Source organism: Salmo trutta, chromosome 6 (assembly GCF_901001165.1).
Source record: "Salmo trutta chromosome 6, fSalTru1.1, whole genome shotgun sequence".
NCBI lineage: Eukaryota > Metazoa > Chordata > Actinopteri > Salmoniformes > Salmonidae > Salmo > Salmo trutta.
The window spans coordinates 49,781,124-49,808,322 of NC_042962.1; the positions used below are offsets into that span (position 1 = coordinate 49,781,124).

The window sequence follows — 27,199 nt, forward strand, 5'->3', positions numbered from 1 at the left end:
GCCGATTTATTTATTTAATATATATATATATATATATATATATATATATATATATATATATATATATATATATATATATATATATATATATATATATATATATGAAATAATGACAATTACAACAATACTGAATGAACATTTTAACTTAATTTTAACTTAATATAATACATACAAAATCTATTTAGTCTCAAATAAATAATGAAACATGATCAATTTGGTTTAAATAATGTGAAAAAAGCTAACGTTTAAGTTCCTTGCTCAGAACATATGAAAGCTGGTGGTTCAATACTCCCAGTTCTTCAATATTCCCAGTTAAGAAGTTTTAGGTTGTAGTTATTATAGGAATTATGACGCGTCAACTGTTTCTCTCTATACCATTTGTATTTCATATACCTTTGACTATTGGATGTCCCAATAGGCACTTTAGTATTGCCAGCCTAATCTCAGGAGTTGATAGGCTTGAAGTCATAAACAGTGCTGTGAATCAGGCATTGCTAAGAGCGGCTGGCAAACGCAGTAAAGTTTGAATGAATGCTTACGAGCCTGCTGCTGCCTACCACTGCTCAGTCAGACTGCTCTATCAAATATCAAATCATAGACTTAATTATAATATAACACAGAAATACGAGCCTTTGGTCAATAATATGGTCAAATCCGGAAACTGTTTTGTTTATTCTTTCAGTGAAATACGGAACCGTTCTGTATTTTATCGAACGGGTGGCAACCCTAAGTCTAAATATTGCTGTTACATTGCACAACCTTCAATGTTATGTCATAATTATGTAAAATTCTGGCAAAGTAGTTCGCAACGAGCCAGGCGGCCCAAACTGTTGTATATAACATTACCCTGGCTCAGCGTGCAATGAACGCAAGAGAAGTGACACAATTTCCCTAGTTAATATTGCCTGCTAACATGAATTTCTTTTACCTAAATATGCAGGCTTAAAAAAATATACTTCTGTGTATTGATTTTAGAAAGGGATTGATATTTATGGTTAGGTACATTCGTGCAACGATTGTGCTTTTTCGCAAATGCGCTTTGTTACATCATCACCCGTTTGGCGAAGTAGGCTGTGATTCGATAATAAATTAACAGGCACCGCACTGATTATATGCATCGCAGGACAAGCTAATTAAACTAGTAATATCATCAACCATGTGTAGCTAACTAGTGATTATGTGAAGATTAACTTATCTTATAAAAACAATCAATGTTAGCTAGCAACTTACCTTGGCTCCTTGCTGCACTCACGTAACAGGTGGTCAGCCTGCCACGCAGTTTCCTCGTGGAGTGGAATGCAATGTAATCGGCCATAATCGGCCTCCAAAAATGTCAATTACCGATTGTTATGAAGCCTTGAAACCGGCCCTAATTAATTGGCCATGCCGATTAATCGGTTGACCTCTAATACATGGTATCATGGACTCCAAGTACCTGACTGCCTCTGCTAGAAAGCTTAAACTGGGCCGTGGTTGAATCTTCCAGCAGGACAACGATCCAAAGCACACCTCAAAATCAACACAACAATGGTTCACTGACCACAGAATCAAGGTTCTGCCATGGCCATCCCAGTATCCTGACCTAAACCCCATAGGAAACCTGTGGGATGAGCTGAAGAGGAGTCCACAAGCGTGGACCTCGGAATCTGAAGGATCTGGAGAGATTCTGTATGGAGGAATGGTCTCAGATCCCTTGCCATGTATTCTCCAACCTCATTACGCATTATAGGAGAAGACTCAGAGCCGTTATCTTGGCAAAGGAGGTTGCACAAATTATTGAATCTAGGGCTGCCAATAATTGTGTCACACGTGAGAAAAACATGATAATAATTTTTTTTACTTTAATTAAAAGGTTAGATTTTTGTGAATATTTTGAATGAAGAAAGACTAAGAGCATAAACAAATGATTATTTTTTTTACCAAGGGTGCCAATATTAATGTAGGGCACTGTGTGTGTGTGTTATATATATATATATATATATATATATATATATATATATATATATATACACACACACACACACACACACACACACACACACACACACACTACTGGTTATGATTGCAGACAAAGCCCAGAGAACGGGATGGTGCAATATTGAATAAGTCATATTTTGATAAGGTGCATGCATGGGGATGTCCACATCAAACCCAGAGATATGCCCATGCTGTAGAGATACACCTAGTGGACTGAAACGTATTAACAGCTATTGATGTCTAGACTTGCGCTGGCAAAAAAAAATCCATTACATTAGCTATCAAATGTGAAGTAAACTCAACTGAGGAGTAATGGAGACTTAACTTGAAAAACGAGCAGAATACCTCTTTACGTTTTCCCTGAATTAGTATATTTTAAAAACGGTGTTATGCGTGTTCGGGTAGCACTCCTCAAAAGCCATTTGGTGTACGTTATTTTTGTTGTTGAGATGAAACTGCCAAAACTCAAAGGGATTATTGTACGTCAGCTTCATTAAATATTACCCGCAAAACACCAGTCTCAAATTCAACAGTGAAGTGGCGACTCCGGGATGCTGGCCTTCTAGGCAGAGTTGCAAAGAAAAAGCCATATCTCAGACTGGCCAATAAAAATAAAAGATTAAGATGGGCAAAAGAAAAACACTGGATAGAGGAACTCTGCCTAGAAGGTCAGCATCCCGGAGTCGCCTCTTCACTGTTGACGTTGAGACTAGTGTTTTGCGGGTACTGTTTAATGAAGCTGCCAGTTGAGGACTTGTGCGGCGTCTGTTTCTCAAACTAGACACTCTAATGTACTTGTCCTCCTGTTCAGTTATACATCGGGGCATGCCACTCTTTCTATTCTGGTTAGACAGTTTGCACTGTTCTGTAAAGGGAGTAGTACACAGCGTTTTCATTTTGTCTTGCATGTCTGAAAACGTAGGTTTCATATTCTGTGTTGATTTTTGGACAGAAATATGCATTGAGCTTGACTACAGCTGTATTATAGTAATCAGCTGCTCCGGTATCTTGCAGTGTGTCAAATATATCGTACACATCCGACCCTGCATAGCGTAACAGTAATGCCCTTTTCTGTGTGTTATCCGCGATGTCTAATGCCACTAGAAAATTGTTTCCACCTCGAGCCGATTGAGCTGGGTTCTGTGTGTACATCATGGTATTGTATTGTAACGTAATGTATGATGTTAGCTAGCTGATTCCGACCTTGGTTAGTCTGTTGCCATCTTCGTTTACTCGCATAGGCACGTGGTTCGCCTTGTAAATTGCATTCGTCTCTTGTGTGTTTCACTCGTCGCCAATTGTAACATCCACAGTTGTTTAGATGTCGGTGCGTTCGTATACTTTAGTTTAAAGTTACTCCGAAGTATTGCTGGCATTACATAGTTCACATGACATCACTCCTACTGTCTGTCTACTGTAAAACATGGAGCATACACGGACTGGAATATGGCATAATGTTCACTACATTACAGCTACTTCCAGACTCAAATGAGGAGACCACTGACCATTTTACTCGCCCTAGCAGAGCTGGTTATGCTGTGTTTATGTTACCCAGATCATTGGTGACTAACTGTGCTGCTGGCAACAATTTAATCACGCTTTTTTTGGCCTACGTTTAATGACACCTGCCATAGGCAACGGGTGTTGGGCGTTCGTAAATGGCTGTTTGAGCTCTGGTACTCTCAAACGATAGCCAGAGCGAATTTACGAACGCACCCATAATAGCCAGGCTACTTTCAAAAGATCGAGCTACAGAGTGTAAACTGTAAACAAAGTTGTATACTTACCAGAAAAACACCCGTGAAAAGAAATTGGCTGTTGTTGATGGATTAAATTTCACATCTTTCTTCAGTTGTTCCATTGTGCAATGACACCACGCCAACACGTGTAAATAAATAGGAGGAGGAGTCTAACGTGTCCAGTCGAATAAACCATTCATTTGTTTAGTTATTCGAAAATGACAGAGACATTAACTTCCTTGACCATGCTGTAGTTCATGTAACTCACAGAAGGTTGGTGCCACCTTAATTGGGGAGGACAGGCTCGTGGTAATGGCTGGAGCGGGAAAAGGGTAATGGTATCAAATACATCAAAACATATGGTTTGTTGCCATTCCATTTGTTCCGTTCCAGGCATTATAATGAGCTGTCTTCCCCCTCAGCAGCCTCCACTGATGTGACTATTTGTTACATGCAATATGCTTTGTGGACTTCACTGGACAGATGTTGCTCTCTTTTTTTGTGATGAAACAAAGGACTATATATATATATCAGGGTGGCAAGGCATATTTTGCCCAGCAGCGGCCCACCCCCAAGTGTCTGAAGAAGACAAGGAAGCAAAATGGAGCTTCAGCGCCTCATTCCGAAGCCTAGAATGCGTCCGGTTCTACCCAAATCTATTTTCTGGTGGCAAAAAAAGGGCAGAGGCCTCAGTCTGATCCTGGACCTAAGGTGTCTGAGTCATCATCTTTCAGCACTTCCCTTCAAAATGCTGCCAATCAAAATCATCCTTCAGTCAGTAAAACCAGGTGATTGGTTCACCACAGTGGACCTGAAAGACGCATACTTTCATATCCCCATTCGACCTGCACACAGAAAATACCTGAGATTTGCCTTCGAAACGGGTTCAGTTTTTTCATTCTACCCTTCGGCCTTTCACTCGCGCCTAGCCCTCTCAGAAAGTGCATAAGCGCAGCGCTAGCCCCTTTTCGCCAAGCAGGAGTCAGGGTAGTGAACTACTTAGACGATTGGCTAATATGTGCAGGGTCACATCGCTAAGCTTTGACACACACATCCATGGTCTCACATCACCTCTCCGAGTTGGGACTAACAATTAACTTGGAAAAGAGTTATCTGGTCCCCACTCAGTGTGTGTACTTCCTGGGCTTGACACTGTACACTCAAATCATGTGAGCAACGCTCTTTACAGAAAGAGTGGTGTCGTTGCCAAATTGCCTTTTAACATTCAAACTGAGAAAACAGGTGACGGCACTAGAGAGCCAGAGGCTCCTAGGCCTCCAACTGCTGCAGTCCATGTTGTACAGTTGGGCTTGCTCCACATGTGGCCAATACAGCGCTGGTAAATCAGACACTATCTATGTCCCAGAAGAGACAAACACAAAAAGCTGACAATTTCAATGAGTTGCTGAAGAGCAATACAATGGTGGCGCTTTGCACTTCAAACTCCCAGTGGAGTTCTCCTAGGCACAGTGTACAACCGGGTGACTGACCACAGACGCCTCCCTACAGGGATGAGGAGCAGCCTTGAACTAGTCAGGGGTCCATGGTGTATGGTCAGCACCATGGACAACAGCTCACATCAACGTACTGGAGCTCAATGCGGTTCACCTTGTACTCCGGCACTTCCTCCCAATACTATAGGACAACATGTACTGATACGGACTTAACAGTGGTTGCACACATCAACCACCAGGGCGGACTGAGGTCTATGGCACTGCAGCAGATAGCAAGGGAGCTACTGCTTTGGGCAAACAGACACCAATTCCTTTGATCTTCCTCAAGACCTGAGAGCGCGTCAGTTCTACTAGTTGATCCACATTGGCCATAGCATCACTGGTTTTCAGACCTTGTACAGCTGACAACCTCCCAACCATGGGATTTCCCTCTTCGAAAGGACCTCCTGTCACAAGCGAACGGCAAGCTTTGGCACCCTAACCCAGCATACTGAAGTTGTGGGTGTGGCCCATGAAAGTGACTGCCTTGTAGCTGCAGGGTTGCCCTCCTTGGTAATTGATACAATTCAGGCAACCAGGGCATCCTCTACGCTGTATACCTACAAGTGGAATTTTTTCAGTAATTTGACTTTTCTCCAGTAGCTTATGTCTGTAGGGAAGTCCCCATCTATACTGAAGTGTTGATCCCATGTTTCATGAGCAGAAATAAAACATGCCAGAAATGTTCCATACGCACAAAAAGCTTATTTATCTCACATTTTGCGCACAAATTCTTTTGCATCCCTGTTATTGAGCATTTCTCCTTTGCCAAGATAATCCATCCACCAGACAGTTGTGGCACATCAAGAAGCTGATTAAACAGCATGATCATTACACAGGTGTACCTTGTACTGGGGACAATAAAATGTCACTCTTAAATGTGCAGTTTTGTCACACAACACAATGCCACAGATGTCTCAAGTTTTGAGGGAGTGCGCAACTGGCATGCTGACTGCAGGAATGTCCACCAGAGCTGTTGTCAGATAAATTAAAATAAAATGATCTACCATAAACCGCCTCCAACGTTGTTTTAGAGAATTTTGCAGTATGTCAAATCGGCCTTACAACCGCAGACCACATTTAACCATGCCAGCCAGGAACTCTACATCCAGCTTGATGAAACTGAGGAGTATTTCTGCCTGTAATAAAGCCCTTTTGTGGGGAAAAACTCATTCTGATTGACTGGGCCTGGCTTCCCAGTGGGTAGGCCTATGCCTACCTCCCAGGCCCACCCATGGCTGCGCCCCTGCCCAGTCATGCGAAATCCATAGATTAGGGCCTAATTAATGTATTTTACTTGACTGATTTCCTTATATGAACTCAGTAAAATTGTTGAAATTGTTGCGTTTAAATTTTTGTTCAGTATACATTAAAAGTGTATATGGCAGCCATCTTTATGGGGCATGGCCAGATTGTGGGTGCATCATCAGGGGCATTCTAGAATTACAATTCATTAAAAGGTGCCCACAGGTTACGGCTCTCCAATGCTCCTTCAAAACCCTCATGGGTGTTAGATGTTGTCACTTATGAGCCCACAATTTGAGCCCCTGTCTTCCCTTGAGCTACACTACATGATCAAAAGTATGTGGACACCTGCTTGTTGAACATCTCATTCCAAAATCATGGGCATAAATATGGAGTTGGTTCCCCCTTTGCTGCTATAATAGCCTCCACTGATCTGGGAATGCTTTCCACTAGATGCTGGAACATTACTGCAGGGACTTGCTTCCATTCAGCCACAAGAGCATTAGTGAGGTCTGGCACTGATGTTGGACGATTAGGCCTGGCTCGCAGTCGGTGTTCCAATTGATCCCAAAGGTGTTCAATGGGGTTAAGGTCAGAGTTCTGTGCTGGGCAGTCAAGTTCTTCCAAACCGATCTTGACAAACCATTTCTGTATGGAACTCACTTTGTGCACGGGGGCATTGTCAAGCAGAAACAGGAAAGGGCCTTCCCAACTGTTGCCACAAAGTTGGAAGCACGGGATCATCTAGAATGTCATTGTATGCTGTAACGTTAGGATTTCCCTTCACTGGAACTAAGGGGCCTAGCCCAAACCATGAAAAACAGCCCCAGATCATTATTCCTCCAACACCAAACTTTACAGTTAGCACTATGTATTGGGGCAGGTAGCGTTCTCTTTGCATCCGCCAAACCTAGATGCATCCGTCAGACTGCCAGATGGTGAAGCGTGAATCATCACTCCAGAGAAAGCATTTCCACTGCTCCAGAGTCTAATGGTGGCAAGCTTTACACCACTCCAGCCGTAGTTTGGCATTGAGCATGGTGATCTTAGGCTTGTGTACGGCTGCTCGGCCATGGAAACCCATTTCATGAAACAGATTTTTACACGCTATGAACTTCAGCACTCGGCAGTCCCGTTCTGTCAGCTTGTGTGGCCTACCACTTTGCAGCTGAGCCATTGTTGCTTCTAGACATTTCTACTTCACAATAACAGCACTTACAGTTGACAGGGGCAGCTCTAGCAGGGTAGAAATTTGACAAAATGACTTGTTGCAAAGGTGGCATCCTATGATGATGCCACGTTGAAAGTCACTTCAGTAAGACCATTCAACTGCCAATGTTTGTCAAATGGAGATTGCATGGCTTTGTGCTCGATTTTATACACCTGTCAGCAACGGGTGTGGCTGAAATAGCCGAAACCACTAATCTGAAGGGATGTCCACATACTTTTGTATATATACTGTATGTGAGCTCTGTCAAGACTGCCTTTCGATTGACTATTGTTTAAGCCAAGCATGTTGGAGAATTAAATGCACTTTCTACCCATCCTTCCTGCCTCACTTCAGCAGAACATGGCTCTAAGGCAGTGCTTCGGCCAAATCCAGCATTCTTACCTAAGGCGCTTTCATCATCACATAATAACCAGCGCTTAATCATAGCGGCATTTCACCCGCCTCCCCATAAGAGAGTCATGAGTTGCAGGCACTCAATGCCCTAACCGGGCAAAGTGTATATCTTGCTGCAACAAGAACTGTTTGTCAAACGGAACAGTTTTTGTGTGTTATGGGGAGAACTTCAAAGGTTGCACTGTTTTGAAGCAGAGACTGGTACATTTGATTACCAATGCAGTGTCAAAATTATACGCTGCAGCAGGTAGACCAACTCCAGACAGCGTAGTAGCACATTCCACCAGAGGGTTCTCCCTGGACTTTATCTGTGCTGTTGCAAGTAGGGCAGCACCCATGACTTTCATAAGGTACTACACACTCAATGTTATGTCCACACCATCAGTGAGGGCTGTGAATCTGGACACAGCACACTCTCTCAACCCAGAAAAGTGAGCGTACCGTGAACCTTGTACATACATACTTATCAACCATCAGTGAGATGGATGTTCTAAACAGTGACCTTCCACTCAAGGTGCTGTTGCACCCAGTTGAAGCCTCATGTTTTAAGTTCTAGCTTTCAGCTTGCTTGTGTATACGGTTGTATATCACAGTTGAAATTCTGTGTTACCCTGTTGGGTAATTATATTTTGCTGCATCCTGCATACAAGGATGTCCCAGGGCCTCATCTGGTCTAAGTAAAATGGTGGGCCTCTCCCATAGTTTGTTTGTTGACATGTTGCGATAACGAAAGAGAATGTTTCAGATGTAACCTTGGTTCTCACTCCGTAGTGGGCTCAACCGGTTTCTAAATGACCCACCCATCGGTCGCAACTGGTGCCTCGAATCAAGCATTTCAGGGCAACATCAAACAGCTAAGAACGCAAGGAAAATATATCACTAACAGCCGACAAGGACATGGCCCAGCTCAAACTCCCAGGCTCTGAATCCCGGTACACCAAGCGGTCTGATCCAGAAAGTGTGGTTCGACCTCCAGTTACATCTGGGTCGAAGAGGAAAAGAGGGTAACAGACAACTAAAGCCCAACGGCCTACGGTATGTTGTCCATAACCTGTTTGTGTTATTTCTAAATTGCACTCGTAATTAGGCTTCTGGAAAACAATATTATAACAACGCATTCTTTCTCAGATAAGCCACTCTCGCATATAACGAGGCCCCAAAGAATCATCTGGACCCAAGGGAGACACCGGTGCCAATATATCCAACAAACACCGTTTTGTCGGGCATTATCACTTAAGTCAGCTGTGGTGGATAACAAAGTGAATGTATGGTTTCATTTATTAAAACCAGCTCAAATGAATGTCATGGATTGTCTTTATTTTGTCTGAACAGTGTCATGACAAGAGAACACATTTGTTCTGCCAGGCATCATCAACTCATTGTTATGGATGTATCCAAATAAATCTTAACTAGAAAACATCCTAAACAAATGCAACTACTTTGCTGACTACACTTTTTGACGTGACTGTAAATTAGCCGTAGTTGGCTAGCTAGAAAGCAAGGGATAAGAACGTTGCCAGTCTGTTCTAAATGTTTCATTGCCATACTAACGACTGGGTCGCGTCTATACATACAGAACAAAAAGAACGAACGACTGGGTCCCAACCCTACATTTGTGTCGGGACTATATCTTGTGGCAGGATGAAATAGTACGAATAAATTTACGTTAAATGAAAATATGTCGATCATTATTTGAATATGTTAGCCCCCGAAGCCGGCATATCACTTAAACATCTTTGATATTAAGCATCTCAATCACATCGCGTGAAGGAGTTCCCATAAATCGCTTGGCGACAGACTACTCAGAGAACCAAGGCTACATCCAGTAACCCAACGTTATGTTAGCGGGCACATGGCGATGTCAACACTGATGCAGTGAGACAAGGAACTGACAGTGGTGAGGTTTTCAACTGCATCAAATAGGTCGGTTTTCATTTCTCACGTAACCTCTGAGGTTGCTTTTCTATGGACACCTACCTTTCTAATGTTATTTCGGGTGCAGTGGGCCTGCCCTATACTGAGACCCCCTTAGCTTTGACAGCTTTACATACACACTGTAGGCGTAGAGATGTTACACTATCTATGCAATGTACAGCAGCAAAATATTTTACAGCAGTAAAATACAGTTGAAGTCGGAAGTTTACATACACTTTAGCAAAAATACATTTAAACTCAAGTTCTCACAATTCCTGATATTTCACAAGCTTCCCACAATAAGTTGGGTGAATTTTGGCCCATTCCTTCTGACAGAGTTGGTGTAACTGAGTCAGGTTTGTAGGCCTCCTTGCCCGCATACGCTTTTTCAGTTCTGCCCACAAATTTTCTATAGGATTGAGGTCAGGGCTTTGTGATGGCCACTCCAATACCTTGACTTTGTCCTTAAACCATTTTGCCACAATTTTGGAAGTATGCTTGGGGTCATTGTCCGTTTGGAAGACCCATTTGCGACCAAGCTTTAACTTCCTAACTGATGTCTTGAGATGTTGCTTCAATATATCCACATAATTTTCCTACTTCATGATGCCATCTATTTTGTGAAGTGCACCAGTCCCTCCTGCAGCAAAGCACCCCCACGCTTCACAGTTGGGATGGTGTTCTTCGGCTTGCAAACCTCCCCCTTTTTCCTCCAAACATAACGATGGTCATTATGGCCAAACAGTTCTATTTTTGTTTCATCAGACCAGAGGACATTTCTCCAAAAAGTACGGTCTTTGTCCCCATGTGCAGTTGCAAACCGTAGTCTGGCTTTTTTTAATGCCGGTTTTGGAGCAGTGGCTTCTTCCTTGTTGAGCGGCCTTTCAGGTTATGTTGATATAGGACTCGTTTTACTGTGGATATAGATAGTTTTGTACCTGTTTCCTCCAGCATCTTCACAAGGTCCTTTGCTGTTGTTCTGGGATTGATTTACACTTTTCGCACCAAAGTACGTTCATCTCTAGGAGACGGAGCGCGTCTCTTTCCTGAGCGGTATGACGGCTGCGTGGTCCCATGCGCACTATTGTTTTTACAGATGAATATGGTATCTTCAGGCATTTAGAAATTGCTCCCAAGGATGAACCAAACTTGTGGAGGTCTTGGCTGATTTCTTTTCATTTTCACATGATTTCAAGCAAAGAGGCACCGAGTTTGAAGGTAGGCCTTGAAATACATCCACAGGTACACCTCCAGTTGACTCAAATTATGTCAATTATCAGAAGCTTCTAAAGCCATGACATAATTTTCAGGAATTTTCCAAGCTGTTTAAAGGCACAGTCAACTTAGTGTATGTAAACTTCTGACCCACTGGAATTGTGATACAGTGAATTATAAGTGAAATAATCTCTCTGTAAACAATTGTTGGGAAAATGACTTGTGTCATGCACAAAGTAGATGTCCTAACTGACTTGCCAAAACTATAGTTTGTTGACAAGAAATTTGTGGAGTGGTTGAAAAACCAGTTAATGACTCCAACCTAAGTGTATGTAAACTTCTGACTTCAACTGTATGTTTTAAAAGGCTGTCATAATTTTGTCTAAAACATGCTGCCCAGTGCCCTGAAAATAAATTCCATACATTCCTAATGCCATTCTAATCAAATTATTTAAATTGGACTGTAGGCTAGCCTTCAGCTGGGAGGTGAAGAGGAATGCATTTCTTTAGTAATAGCTCCCTGGAACAAAAGGAGACACTATTGAATTGCATTTCAACAAAAACTAATTTGCATAATAATGCTTACGTCACTTGTTGATCTGAGCAGACTCCCTCTGATAGGACATGAAATGCAATTCATTCAGATGATTACTGAATTGAATTACACAATCATAACTTAATGACACACTAAGGCACATGGTTCTAACCGATCGTCACTGACCAAACCTTTAAAGTAGAATTAGAATGTTAGCTTTGTTAACTAACGACTTGTCTCTCTTTCCAATCTCCTGGCTATTTGTTGTCAATCTGAGTGGCGTTCCAAGCCCCAGCTGTTACTGTGCCACATCTTGTTTACAGCAGGGGCAGAGGCTATGTTTGACCTAGTTGCTGCTGACAAGCCCAGGGGCCAACATCACAGGCCTACAAACAGACATGGAAACACACAGATTGTAATTCAATTTTCATGTTTCTAGACACACGCCCCACTGTGATTAAGAAAGAATAAAGCAGGTCAATTCCATGGTAACAGAATGCTGAGACTCCGATTTTTCAATTCTAAATGTTTACATTTTTTACAAAAACGCATTTACTTGAACAGTGCAGATGTAAAGTTTGGTAACAGAAGGATGGCAAATACAGCACAAACCGTCCTTCTGTTACCAAACTTTGCATTTGCACTGTTCAAAGAAATGTTTTTGTAAAATGTTCAATGGAAATTGTTAAAAGTCGTCCTTGGGCATAGAGCTTTATGGTTTGTTTAACTTTGCAATCATTGGTTTTTGTTTGGCATACATTTTACAGTGAAAAATCGAAGTCTCAGCATCATTACAATGGAATTGCCTAGCAGTCGGTTGCTTGATCATTTATCTGAACATAATGGCAATGTGATTGTGTCTTAACCTACACACTGGGCAGCAGGCAGCCTAGCAGTTCAGAGCGTTGGGACAGTAACCGAAAGGTCGCTGGTTTGAATCCCGAGCCGACTAAGTGAAAAATCGGATGTGAGCTTGAGCAAGACGCAACCCTAATTGCTCCTGTAAGTTGCTCTGGATAAGAGCGTCTGCTAAATGACTAAAATGTAGTGATTTTCCTCAGAGTTCATCTGAATAATGGGACCACAACTTCAAACCCACTGGCTCTCAGCCTCATGTACTTTGCACACAATGTCATGACTAATGCAGTGAATTTCAGACTTGAAGATACTGTGTCATTATTGCTATTTATATTAAATATGTAGGAAATCATTTAAAAGTTCCAGACAAAGTAATCACATTTACAGTATAAATCATAATTCAGCATCAATACATATTTTGTTGAGCGAATAAGTAGGTCCTCTTTTCTATTCAACAGAACATAGAATAGAGTAGTCAACATCAAAAGAAACCAGTATGTCCTCAGAGGTGAGGAAAGTCTCACCCACCATTGTCTGTCTGTGAGGATGGCTATGATTGGTATCAGTTAGAGTATTTCAGCTGCTGTCAATGGCTGTCAGAGTCCTGGGCCACGCCCTCGTTCCGTGGTAAACTGAGCAGCTCCTGGATCTTCTGTATGTCCTGGTCTACATCCTGGATCCGCCCACTGCTGCTCAAATCACCAATCAGGTCATCCGTCAACTGCAAACGGGCACTCCTTGAGGGCGTAGGGAAAAGTGAGTCAATACTAGGAGTAAAAAAGTGTGTGTGGGTGTGTGTGTGTTTTGATGCCCATGGAATGTACCATTCTGCCAGTTTTAGTTCATACAGCTCCCTGCGCTCCCTCCTCCTCCTCTCCCGGACCGTTTCTCCCGCCAATCCCTGCATGGCAATGATCAGAGCTCCTGCCGGCACCCTGACGAGATGACATGAGCTTAGCTGACATCACCTTCATTCCAACATGTCAATGTTCTGTGTCACATTAAATTATGTCACTGTGGCTGTCACTTACTCTCAGTAACCCTCAGACTGTTATACAATACAGAGAGTTTAGCCAACTTCAGAGCTGGACGCCATGTTGCTGCCTCTCTAAGCATTTAATTGTTTCACTCATGAGTATCAATCAAGGTTTAATCTATCCAGGTTCCCGTTATCGACTACAGCTCTCATTCCAACCCCCCTAAACATAGCTTAGCATGAAGAGCTGTGGTGGCTGTCACTCACTTAGTAACCCAGCCCGCCCCTATCACCTCGTCCATGTGTCAGGACTACGAGGGAGGTAGGGGCAGACATTTGGAGCGTGATGTGTTATCTGATTAGCTGCCTGCTTTCATTTCTCCCTCCCCCCTCCCCTGCACCTGGCTGAGGCTGTGGGTGCTCCTGGGGCTGTTTGCACACATCAAACACACGGTCCAGGTGGCTGGGCACTGAGGCAGACATGGACAGCGCTCTGCTTCGCTCTGGAGACACAGCAACATGGCTTGGATGTTGGATCACATACACCCAGTCCATTACTACTCTAAAAACCTTCACTGACACATTAGATATACATACAAATCAAAGACTATGTGACAGACATGGAAGGGGGAAGAGAGACAGGAGAGGAAAAGGAGAGAGAAGACAGGTGAAGAGGAGAGGACAGAAGGGACTAGTGCAGCAGGGATAGAGGGAGCTGGATGGAGATGAAACGCTGGCGTAACAATGGGGTGGTAAAAATAGATGGGCAGCTGCTGCCTTGGCCTCTGTCCCTGCTCTACTGCCCAAAACACAGCCCTCTGCAACGCACATGAGTCCCTCTGGCACCCAGCGCATGGCTAGGGGGAGGGAGGGGGGCTGGGGAGAGGAGGAAAGGGTGCAGCTGGGAAGCAGAGGGGTTGCAGGGAGGGGGCGCAGCTGGCAGCCAGAGACTTGCTTCTGACATCCTTCAGGCTTCATAGTTCATATTTTACCATACTGCTGGGCAAGCCCAGACTATCTGGCTCCCTCAAACTACTCCTCATACCTCTTCTCCACTGTCAACACTATTAGTCCAGGTAACCACATTTTTCAAGACTAGCCCATTATTTTGCCATTGAAAACCCTCATATCTCACCCCATGGTTGCTCCTATGGCCGTGCCTGCCATCAGTCCCCCGAGACCCAGATTCAGCCTGAATAGGCCTCCTGTCACAGCTGCTCAAACCCACACAGGCAGGAATGTCATATTCACACATTTACAATAATCACACTGTGCCTTCAGAAAGTATTCATACCCCTTGACTTATTCAACATTTTGTTGTGTTACAGCCTGAATTCAAAATAAAATAAAATCTCTCACCCATCTACACACAATGCCCCATAATGACAAAGTGAAAACATGTTTTTAGAAATGAGCAAATTTATAGAAAATTAAATACACAAATGACTCATTTACAAAAATATTAACACCCTTGAGCCAATACTTTGTAGAAGCACCATTGGTGGCGATTACAGCTTTAGTTGTGTTGGGTATGTCTGTATCAGCTTTGTACATCTGGATTTGGGGATTTTCTCCCATTCTTCCTCGCAGATGTTTTCAAGCTCTATTAAGTTAGATGGGGAGCGGCGGTGTATTTCCACAGATTTTCAATGGGATTCAAGTCTGGACCACTCAAGGACTTTCAGTCTTGTTCTGAAGCCATTCCAGCATTGCTTTGGCTGTATGCTTGGGGTCATTGTCCTGTTGGAACGTAAATCTTTGCCCCAGTCTAAGGTTGTTTGCACCGAAGCAGGATTAGCATGTATGTCTCCATTCATTGTTCCCTCTACCCTTACCAGTCTCCCAAGTCCCTGCTGCTGAAAAGCATCCCCATAGCATGATGCTGCCACCACCATGCTTCACGGTAGGGATGGTGTTAGATGGGTGATGAGCTGTGCCTGGTTTTCTCCAGACATAACGTTTTGCATTCAGGTCAAAGACTTACATTTCTGTCTCATCAGACCACATCATCTTTTGACTTATGCTCAGAGTCTTTCACGTGCCCTTCTGCAAACTCCAAGCATGCGTTCATGTGACTTTTTCTCAGGAGTGCCTTCCGTCTGGCCACTCTCCCATAAAACCCAGATTTCCCAATGAAGACCACTGTGCACATGGAAATGTTCAACACTCTAGAAAATTGTTTTATACCCTTCCACAGATATATGCCTCATCACAATTCTCTCTCGGAGATCTACAGACAGTTCCTTGGACTTCATGGTATAGTTTCTGCTCTGACATGCACTGTCAACTGTGGGACTTTATATAGAGAGGTGTGTTTCTTTATAAATCATGTCCAAACAATTGAATTGGCCACAGGTGGACTCCAATCAAGTTGTAGCGACATCTCAAGGATGATCAAAGGAAATTGGATGCATCTGAGCTCAATTTGAAGTGTCATAGCAACGGGGTGTGAATACTTATGTAAATTAGATATGTTTTTCATTTTCAACAAATTTGTTGAAATGTCTAAAATGGGCAACAACAAAAAATGTATTTAATCAATTTTAATTCCATAGCGCTGAGACAGGATTGTGATTTGGAAAAGCACACACCTGTCTATATAAGGTCCCACCATTGACCGTGCAAAAACCAAGCCATGAGGTCGAAATAATTGTCCGTAGAACTCAGAGACAGGATTGTGTCGAGGCACAGATCTGGGGAAGGGTACCAAAACATTTCTTCAGCATTGAAGGTCCCCAAGAACACAGTGGCCTCCATTCTTAAATGGAAGAAGTTTGGAACCACCAAGACTCTTCCTAGAACTGGCCTCCTGGCCAAACTGAGCAATTGGGGGAGAAGGGCCTTGGTCAGGGAGGTGATCAAGAACCCAATGGTAACTTTGACAGAGCTCTAAAGTTCCTCTGTAGAGATGGGAGAACCTTCCAGAAGGACAACCATCTCTGCAGCACTCCACCAATCAGGCCTTTATGGTAAAGTGGCCAGACGGAAGCCACTACTCAGTTAAAGGCACATGACAGCCTGCTTGGAGTTTGCGAGCATCATGCTGTGGGGATGTTTTTCAGTGGCAGGGACTAGGAGACTAGTCAGGATTGAGGCAAAGATGAATGGAGCAAAGTACAGAGAGATCCTTGATGAAAGCCTGCTCCAGAGCACTCAGGACTTCGGACTGGGGCGAAGGTTCAACTTCCAACAGGACAACAACCCTAAGCACACAGCCAAGACAACGCAGGAGTGGCTTTGGGACAAGTCTCTGAATGACCCTGAGTTGCCCGGACTTCAACCCGATCAAACATCTCTGGAGAGACATGAAAATAGCTGTATAGCAACACTCCCCATCCAACCTGACAGAGCTTGAAAGGATCTGCAGAGAAGAATGGGAGAAACTTCCCAAATATAGGTGTGCCAAGTTTGTAGCATCATACCCAAGAAGACTCAAGGCTGTAATTGCTGTCAAAAGTGCTTCAACAAAGTACTGAGTAAAGGGCCTGAATACTTATGTAAATGTGATATTTCTGTTTTTGCTTTGTCATTATGGGTTATTGTGTGTAGAAAGAAAAATATTTAATACATTTTAGAATAAGGCTGTAACTTAATAAAATGTGGAAAAAGTCAAGGGGTCTGAATACTTTCCGTAGGCACTGTATATGTCTTACAAATTATTACTGTAAAGTAGTTGAATAAGTGTGGATGTGTATAATACATTGAGGTATCCTCTCCATTTGGGTGTTGAAGTAACTCACCTCCTGCTGCTGCGTAGTGGCTGAGGGTATACTTATCTCTGTACACAGACAGGCCTGTGCTCACAGTGCTGACAGAACACACACACACAGAGAGCGAGAGAATCAACCAATGTCACTCAACACAGGAGTACAAACTAATATAGTGGCCACAGAGGAAAGAGTCCCATACTGAATAGTCATGTAGTCATTGTTTACTTGAATAATGTGACAAAGGCTGCTACTCTCCAGCTCCACCTCCAGCCGTACCGCACAAATCCCCGGATGGCTGCGTTATGGGCAGAACGCTGGGGGAGAACAACGACAACACAAAGCCTCCATCAACACAAGACAAACATTTAATTTTTTTTTTACAGAAAATGTGCTTTTGCTGCACTTGGGAAAATGTATACAAAAGCACTGACATCGTATGTATGTAATGGCCTGCTGTTAATTCACAACCGCAGACACTCACCACAGCTTCCACTCGGCTGTGGTATATCTCAGCCTGGTGGAGCTGGATGAACCTCTCCCTGGCGTGCCGGGCGGCGGGCAGCCCTCCGTAGATCATGCCAGCCAAGGCGGCAGCTAAGGTACTCTTCACCACGCTGGAGAGCTCCTCAGGATACATCTGCATTTCACTGGGAGCACAGGGAAAGGGTGTATAAACAAGCTTTAAAATCAAACAGAGCATTTTTAGACAGCCAATGTATGAAGCCCAGTAAGGCAAGTGATGGTTATGCTACACTAGAAGTCTGGAAGTGCAGGCTAGAAAACTCATCTGCTGCACAGGTAAGCAATGGAGAGCGCTCCCCGATGGTGATGGGTTTACTCAGCTAAGCCACAGACAATAGGAGAGAGGTGTCACGGTCATAACTTACTCCCTGTCGAAGAGATCCTTGATGCGGTCCCATCCAGTGTCTGGGAACTCTGGCTTGCCCACGAGGCTGGGCAGGGGGGAGGGGATCTGTACCGGGGCCGGCGCCACACTGTCAGCTGCATGGACCCTGGGGAGGAGGCCCAGGGAGGGCATGGCTAGCTGGAGGAGACCCCGCAGTGGTCTGGTGCAGAGGGTGCCCTGGGGGGCAGAGGCTGCCTGCTGACATGGGGCTGGGGATGCCCCAGGCCGTTCAGGAGGATGCATCATGAACGCTTCACCAGCAATGGGAGCTGGATCTGAGAACACATGGCCAGGAGCTAGGATGTTACACTTATGTTACAGCTAATCCTTCTGCTAAATAAATGCCCTTTGGGCAGCGGAAGAGAGAGCAAATGGACAAAACACATACACAGTGCAACAGCTGTTTTAATACCGCATCTGACATTGCATAGTCAGTGTGTACAATAGAATACCTACTGTACATTACTATACATTTCCAGAGTTGGTATTTATTGTTATGGAACTTTTAACACTTGCTGGGACATTGATAAATACTGTCTACACTGGCTGGAAATTATAAGGCTAGCTACAATCAGCTGTTATGACATATGGGTCAACAACACCCAAGGTAAAGATGACCACTTACGTAGCTATCGTATGAAGCAGACTGAACGACAATAGATACAATGTTACGTTTGCATTCAAGTGGAGCAGGTGAGGTGACACGACACAGTTACCAAAGACAGTACATGTCTTTACCATAACTTCACGTTCTCAAAGCATCTTATTCTATGCGAAGAAGCAAAGAGCTAAGGGGATTCATCATGCTAGCTAGCTAGCTAGCTGTATAAGCTAACTTGTTCAGCAGTTCCGTGCTTTGTGAAGCAGTCTATTATTTGTATAATGTAGCTAAGCATAGTTTTTCACAGACTACGTTTAAACGGTTAAATTGTTTACTGAGTATTTACCAATTTATTCTGAAATGTCCTTGTAGTTTGTCTTTCCTACCTGCTTGTGATTTCCACCGGCACACCGCTGAACTGCTAGGTAGTAAATGAAAGCTATTTAGTTGGAGAGCACCCCCTTCACGTGGAGGACCAAACATACACATTCATTGGACACCATTCTGAATTTACTTGAGATTTGAATGGTTTATTACAGAGGTAAAAATGATACATTCGAATAAAAATAAGGAAAGAAAACATTGACAAAAGGCTGTTATTGCATCATATCACAACATTGTCATTGTGTTTCAAGCCAACAAAAATAGCATCAATTACTATTAATTAAAGCCCAACAGACAAACCAAAACTATTCCACCAATTTTGCAGGTGAATCAACCTGCCCATGATAGTACAATCTCTGTGCATACAATACTCTGACGAACCACGAAGATCACATCATATGTTTTGACATGCTGAACATGGTTTTTTGGCATTGTACCTCGTACTCTTTGGTCAAGACAATACACCGCACAAAGTACCTTACATACATGTATGCCACAGCTGTAGAATCAGAGAACTAACACATACATTCTACAATGGGAAAATGTTGAATATGTTCAAGTTTCGGTACCATTGTGGCTTATACTCATCTTTTCCAAGGCAGGTCCAAGTAAAGTAGTGCAGTGACAGTGGGTTTGACAACATGTCATTCTACATTAATGAATAACGTTCTATTGGCACTTGGTGTTGAGTGTAGTTATTTACTGCTTAACATGTAGTGTTTCAAGCTACATCATATCGCTACAGTATATGGCAATGGTGGTGTATTGTTCTTCTTAAACAGAGGCAACACTGAGGTGAGGAGTGTTTTGGTTGTGTTTATAGTTGAATGGACCAGTGGCAATAAAATGGAAGATGTAAGTATCAACTCCTGAGCAGCATACAGGGCTTCTGTCACACACTAGAGGGCAGTAAGGGAAAGCAGATGGAAAATGGCCTTTTAGGTGTAATTTCCCAGAATCAACCAATTTCATAGATTTTTCACACAATTTCAGCGTGGGGTGAGATAGCGTTTGCTATTAGGCAAAATCAGTTATCAAGCACTTCATAAATCCTCTACCCTAAGTTCCTTTCGAGGCATGAAGTCGCTGATATTTTGAGCATGGAAAGACTAAATACCAGGCCTGGGTTCAAATACATGTGTATTTAATCATTTGTTACTTAAATACAGAGAAAATAAAGTATTTTCAAATAATGTGGCCCGAATCAACTACTTTTATTGGAATTATTTGAAAGTACTGTATTTTCAGAGGGGTTGGGTTAAATGCATTAGACACATTTCAGTTGAATGCATTCAGTTGTACAACTGACTAGGTATCCCCCTTTCCCATACTAATTTCAACAACAAAAAAATAGAATGCCTGGGCTAAATGCATATTTGAGTATTTTCAAATACTTTCCAAGTGCATTTCCAAATACATTCCAATATTCAACTACTTGTCTTTTCAAATGAAAAATATCTAAATAATTACTTCCAAATATATTTGAAAGTAATTCTAATACCCTAAACAGTATTTGAACCCAGGTTTGCTAAATGCAAACTGTGTGATAGAACCAATATATAGAGTATCCTACTCTTTCTGTGTGCTAATCCCAATGGTCATTTCAATCCCAAATAGCTGCTTTCTTCATAGTGTTTTTCAGCTCCTAAATCTTCTATAACACAATACTTTAAAAAGGTACTCCATTACATCTAACCCTAAGAAGAATCTACGGGGAGACCCCAGCATAAATGTGAAGACCAGCAATTCCTAATTCTAAGACTAGCATTAGGGACATTAATAAGCAGTGTGATCTGCCGCTATCTATTGACTGGAGCTGCCTTCATATAGTCCATACAGAATGCCCCCCCCCCGGGCTCGGTCACAGTTCTGTCCTCCCATGCTTGTGGATGACCTGATTGTAGTTAGTCTTCCTCTGGAGTTTGTACTTGAGCAGCCCACCGAACTCAGTGAGGAGTCTCTCCCAGTAACACGACACGTCCTCCATCCTCAGGTGGTCCAGGATGAACCGCTGACCCCTGGAGGCAGAGGTTGGTCAACTAACATAAGTCAACAATATCAATAGTCTTGATTATTTAGCATGCTGCTGTACAAGCTGTGAGAAAGCAGACAGTTAATGTAGCCAGTCTAAAGCCATTTTTTCTAGTTCACAACCCCGCTTGTTACCTAACGGCAATCTCTTGAGCGATGTCATCGTTTTCTTTCACAAACTGTAGCAGTTCCCTGGAAAGACAGAGAAGGGGGACAAGACTATAGATATAACAAAGAACATTCAGACATTAGACAAACCACATATTCTACTACACTACCCATGGAGCAGGTTGACAGTTGAACAGTTATGATACACAGCCAAGTCAGACAGGTCACCTGAGGTCAGAGAGGTCCTGTTTGACAGGGATGTAGTGTACCCAGGGCAGCAGCTGGGGATAGAAGAACTCCAGCCACTCCTCCCCTACATGGAAGACCAGAGAGCCACACAGGAACAGGTGCTTGAGGCGGAAGCTGGCCGCCACGCCCCGGAAGTTGAACAGGTACCTGAGGGGTTAGAGGTCAGATGATGAGGTAGGAATTGTGGTGGAAATCACACAGTGTGTACAGGGTAAGGAAAAAGTTACCCTGTCCTTGGTAGTCTGTAACAGGTGGGGCCACAATGGTGAGTTAATGATTTGGAGCCCTGGCCTGACGTGCAAATGTAACTGATGCTGACAATGCACACCTGTAGTGTTTTATTCCATAGCTGAAGGTTTAAGATAAATAGCCAGGGTTAATTAATTAAGAGACCTTTGAAACAGGTAATGGAAGTTTCCCTCTCAACTCATGAAAACCAGGGCCATGTTTTCTCAGTCAATCTAAAAATCTCTGAAGCTAAAAACATTTTTTTTTTTTTAATTAGCCTAATTTTATCCAGGCTGACCTAGAAAATGCCAGTGAGTGAAGCCACATCTATGCACTTGATGTAAAACATTGTAAACACAAAACCAAGCGCAATGCAATTCCACCATGATATCTTGTTCTTACTTGTATTGGCAGTGCTCCACCAGGGGAATCTCCTTAGCTGGTGGTCTACCTAGTGTGTCCTAAGAAAGAAAGAAGAGGCTATTGAACAGTTGTTGATGTTGATATTGCGGTTGAAAAACATAGCACTGCTCTCAGTGAATTCAAGGCACTGTCACACAGACATTTGCATTGGTAGTTCCAGACGGACCTTCTCAGACTTCCAGGCCTGGTTCTTTGTGTACTCAGCATCCACCAGGTCTGGAGCCTCTCTGGACAGAAGGACCAGGGGGTCCCTCTCAGGACTAGTCCTGGAGCCTCTGAAGAATCCTCTGGACTCTTTCCTCTTCCAGGGCCACTGTGCTGCCGATCTAACACAAACAGATTGTTTGTGAATAACAGAGAAAATGATCTGGTAATATAAATAAAATACAAGTGTTTCCTTGTACCACAAGGAGGTCAAACCTACTTTTTAAGGTCATCCCTCATGAGGTCCCATCGTCCTAGTCCAGTGGGATATATGGGCCATACCGCCGGGCCCCCCTCCCAAAAGGTCCAGGCAGGATACATGATGTCCTGGTAGTCAGCAGTCTAAATGCACACAACACACTTTCATTTTACACACACAAATGCCATCACATTGGACAACTCTTTTACTACTTCCAACAAATATATACACATTTACAAAAGTAAAAACATTTCTAAATAACATAAACAAGCAACACTTGTGTGTGTGTGTGTGTGAGATGAGGACATGCATGGTCGCAGAGCTGACCTTACTGAAAGACAGGACAGGCAGGATAGGCTGCACCCAGCCTGGCACCTGAGGGTAGTCCCGCACGTTCACCACCATCTCCACGTCTGGCAACTTGTCAATCACCTGCAGGATGAAGTGCTCCACCCCACTACACCTAAACCAATCAGAGAGACAGACAGCTGAGACATGATGACTATCATATTAACTTGCTCACTACTGATATAGGCCTAAAGATAATACATTTCTCTAAATGATCGACCACTAATTAACGGACCACATTTATCATACAAAACCAGGGTCTGATTTCTAAGCTTGATGAGAAACACAAACTCAGATGTGCTCACAGACTAATTGTAATGTTTTGTTTCCTCACCTGGCTGGGAACATACAGTTCTGTTCCCGATACAGTTTACCACTAATGATTTGGTAATGGGTGCCCACGCCACGACGAAGCGTGTCCGCCATTAGCTCCTCAGACACTCCCTCTCTGAAGGGTCGTAGGTCATCATTCAAGACACTGGATGGATTGAGGACAACGGAGAGAGAATGAAGGATCTGCTCTAACAAGGCAACCAACGGCTTTTGTTAAAAAGCTGAAACCCTTTTGTATAGCAATACTGTTCTCATAGGAAGCAACATCGGTTCTCCTGCATGCATTACCTGAGATGGCAACTGCAGTTGTATGGGCTGCAAGGCTTGTAAAGTTGCGTGGCTTTGGTGATCTTTTCAAGGTATATCTGCCACCTGCCACCATTACCTAATAAAACAGAGCTTGTTAGGCAAAGAGCATGCAGTTCCTGGACTACTGAAATACAGATCAGTGTGCATGATTGCTTACACACTGAAAGCCCGTGGCAAAGGCTACTTACACTGCATTGGGTTGTAAATATGGGATAAACTAGCTGCACACTAGTATTTAGAAGAGACTGAGGTCAGGAAAAGCAACCCGGTCTCAGAGCATTTCATATTATTCTGTACATAAATCTGAGACACTCCATTTCGTATGATATGTTACAAATTGCAATTCACATGATATGTTACGTATTCCAATTTGTTGTGGCTAACATTAGCTAGGTGGTTAACTTCAGCTAGCGGTTAAGGTTACGAGTTAACATCAGCTAACATTTTAAGTAGTTGCAAAGTTTCTAATTAGCTAAAATTGACCATGAATAGATTCGAACACGCAACCTTTGGGTTCCTTGACATTTGCGTTATATGCCCACCCGAACAACCACACTCCTTTCCTTTTTACTTTAAGTAACCTTATGTCTTATGTAACCATACCAAACGTAACATACTGTATTTTACTAATTTAGTATGTCGGATATACATTCACTGTGTTACATCTAGTCTATGAGACCAGGCTGGGAAAGGTTAGGTTAAATGTCAGATAATCCGACCTAACGTTACTACAGCTCTGACAGACCTGTTGCATTACATTAACCAACTTTAGCTAAAGTAACAATTTGAGCCACACAGTTAATCAAATTCCTTCTTTAAAGGGGTGCCTTGGGAAAACTCTGTATCCAATATTGTATTAAGATATCTGCCAATAAATAAACATCATTTCGCATGCAACCAATTGGTTCTACTTGCAAGCTAACTTAGTTTGTTAGCTAACGTTAACTGGGCTAGCTAGCTAGGATGAATGGGAACTCCTGAGAATAATTCGGTCATGCAATTTCAGTCCAGCACAGACCTCCAAAACTGTACATATTCCATATCTTTATTGTTACCTGATCCGGCCACGCTGAAATCAACTCCACAAAACTGTAAAGTTAGAAGAGGGATCAAGAGCCACGGCAGCCTCATTTTCTTCGCTTAGACAGTTAGCGATGACTGATGCTTGGTCAGCCTCTAGTTTGGTCTGAAAACCCTTACCGTAATTACAGGTATTGACGTATCATTACCGTAATATTGGGACCATTTACGCATTTGTGTGTGTTCTGTCAGCCTGGTCTCATAGACTAGATGTAACATAGTAAACGTAAATCCGAGAAATCAAATTAGCATGATATGTAATGTTTGGTATAGTTACATAAAACAGGTTACTTAAAGCTACAATACATAATTTTTTGGGAGACCTGACCAAATTCACCTAGAAACGTGGGTTATAAATCTTGAATGCAAGTATAGTAAGCGGTAGATCTCTTCTGTCCGTTATTTCTAGGCTTCTCGTTCTTAAGTTTCGTTTTTGTGTCTTTTACTTTCAGTTTTGTACACCAGTTTCAAACAGCTGAAAATACAATATTTTTGGTTATGGAACATATATTTCACAACGATTTAGATGGTACAATGAGTCTCTACACAATGACTTTTGTTACTTAAAACCTGTTGGGGCTATGGGGTAGCAATGAACCCTGAGATGGGATTGCTAGCAAGGCTGGAAATTCAAAACATCAAAAATCTAATAATTTCAATTTCTCAAACAATCAACTATTTTACACCATTTAAAAGATAAACATCTCCTTAATCTAACCACATTGTTCGATTTTCAAAGAGGCTTTACGGCAAAAGCATAAAGTTAGATTATGTTAGGACAGTACATAGCCACAAAAGTACAAACATCCATTTTCAATTCAAGGTCAAAAGCAGAAACCAACTAAAATTATGCACTAACCTTTGACAATCTCCATCAGATGACACTCCTAGGACATTATGTTATACAATACATGCATTTTTTGTTCCATCAAGTTCATATTTATATCCAAAAACAGCATTTTACAGTAGCGGTGAAATTCAGATTTTCTTCTTCTCTGAAATGCTTCCGGTGAACAACGTTACAATTTACAAAATTACTATTCGAAAACATTGGTAAATTATAATATTGTCATTCAAATAATTATAGTTTAACATTTCGTAAATGCTACTGTATTGCCAGATTTCAAAATAACTTTACTGGGAAATCACAAGTTGCAATAAACCGGGTGCTGTGCTAAGAACAATAGGCTAGGCTATATAGGTTAGCATCATCTTGTAACCATGTAATATCAATAATACTATTGTCAATAATCCATTACCTTTGATTATCTTCATCCATTGGCACTTCCAGAAATCCCAGGTCCACAACAAATGTGGTTTCTTTTGACAAAGTTCATAATTGATGTCCAAATAACTCCAAGCTGTTAGGCTTCGGTGGCTACTAAAAAGTAGCGTGGGGGGGGTGGGAAGTCACGGCGAAAAGTTTAAAAAGTTTTAAAAATAATCTATTTACGTTCGTTCAAACATGTCAAACGTTGTTTAGCATCAATCTTTAGAGCCATTTTTAACGTGAAACATCAGTAATGTTTCAACCCGACCTCTCCTGTGTCGAGAAAAACGTTTTTGAAAAATGTCTCGTGTCACATGATTGCGCAGGTGCAGGCAATAATGGAAGTGACGACATCCCAGGGACGTCAACTTCCCTGCATTCTAATTCGATCTCTGTTCATCATAGACGCTTCAAACAACTTTATAAAGATCGCTGACATCTAGTGGAAGCCGTAGGAGTTGCGAAATGAATCCTTTCTCACTGTGGTATCTATTAAACAAGGACTCAAAAAAAATAGTACAGCCACAAAATTATTTTTTTCTCTCAGGTTTTCTCAGGTTTTTGCCTGCCATATGAGTTTTGTTATACTTACAGACACCATTCAAACAGTTTTAGAAAATTCAGAGTGTTTTCTATCCAAATCTGGTAATAATATGCATATCCTAGCTTCTGAGTTGGTGTAGGTGGCAGTTAAAAATGGGCACATATTTTTTTCAAAATTCTCAATACTGCCCCCTAGCCCCAACAGGATAAACTGAAATTAGGCGAACAATTCACATTTTTTATTTTAGCAACCAAGAAATGGCACAGCGATTTCTGCATAGTGCATCTTTAAAGAAGCACTATGCAGAAATCACTCCTCCATTTCCTGGTTGTTAAATTCGAATAGTTTGCCTAATCTCATCACGGATAACTTTAGCATTTTAGCTAATTAGTAACTTTGCAAATACTTACTACTTTTTAGCTACTTTGCAACTACTTATCATGTTAGCTAACCCTAACTTTAACCCTTTAACCTAACTCCTAACCCTAACTCCTAACCTTAACTCCTAACCTTAACGCCTAACGCTAACCCCTAGCCTAGCTAACGTTAGCCACATAGCTAACATTAGCGTTAGCCACAACAAATTGGGATTCGTAACATGTCATACGCTTTGCACATTCGTAACATATTGTACGAATTGCAGTTCGGAACATATCATACAAAATGGATGATGGACATTCACAAATGAATACCTA

The 27,199-nt window shown here is 42.4% G+C and overlaps 2 protein-coding genes across 3 annotated transcripts; both read right to left on the reverse strand.

The window, feature by feature from the left end:
• Positions 1–12,908: 12,908 nt before the first annotated feature.
• LOC115196124 (complex I assembly factor TIMMDC1, mitochondrial) lies at positions 12,909–19,226 on the reverse strand. 2 transcript variants are annotated; one of them, XM_029756716.1, is made up of 8 exons: positions 19,181–19,226; positions 18,174–18,468; positions 17,768–17,933; positions 17,512–17,600; positions 17,317–17,384; positions 14,712–14,790; positions 13,425–13,535; positions 12,909–13,337 (listed from the first exon to the last, which is right to left on the reverse strand). In XM_029756716.1, the coding sequence occupies exons 2-8, from the start codon at positions 18,437–18,439 to the stop codon at positions 13,187–13,189; spliced, it is 930 nt and encodes a 309-aa protein (XP_029612576.1). In that variant the 5' UTR covers positions 18,440–18,468; positions 19,181–19,226; the 3' UTR covers positions 12,909–13,186. The 2 variants fall into 2 exon arrangements, with proteins under 2 accessions (XP_029612576.1, XP_029612577.1); XM_029756717.1 differs by having other exon boundaries at positions 19,141–19,213.
• Positions 19,227–19,301: 75 nt separating this feature from the next.
• Positions 19,302–24,777, reverse strand: poglut1 (protein O-glucosyltransferase 1). The gene is made up of 10 exons (XM_029756718.1): positions 24,666–24,777; positions 23,590–23,686; positions 23,303–23,446; positions 22,948–23,083; positions 22,642–22,763; positions 22,384–22,543; positions 22,197–22,255; positions 21,546–21,713; positions 21,345–21,401; positions 19,302–21,196 (listed from the first exon to the last, which is right to left on the reverse strand). The coding sequence occupies exons 1-10, from the start codon at positions 24,739–24,741 to the stop codon at positions 21,040–21,042; spliced, it is 1,176 nt and encodes a 391-aa protein (XP_029612578.1). The 5' UTR covers positions 24,742–24,777; the 3' UTR covers positions 19,302–21,039.
• Between the last annotated feature and the right edge of the window lie 2,422 nt (positions 24,778–27,199).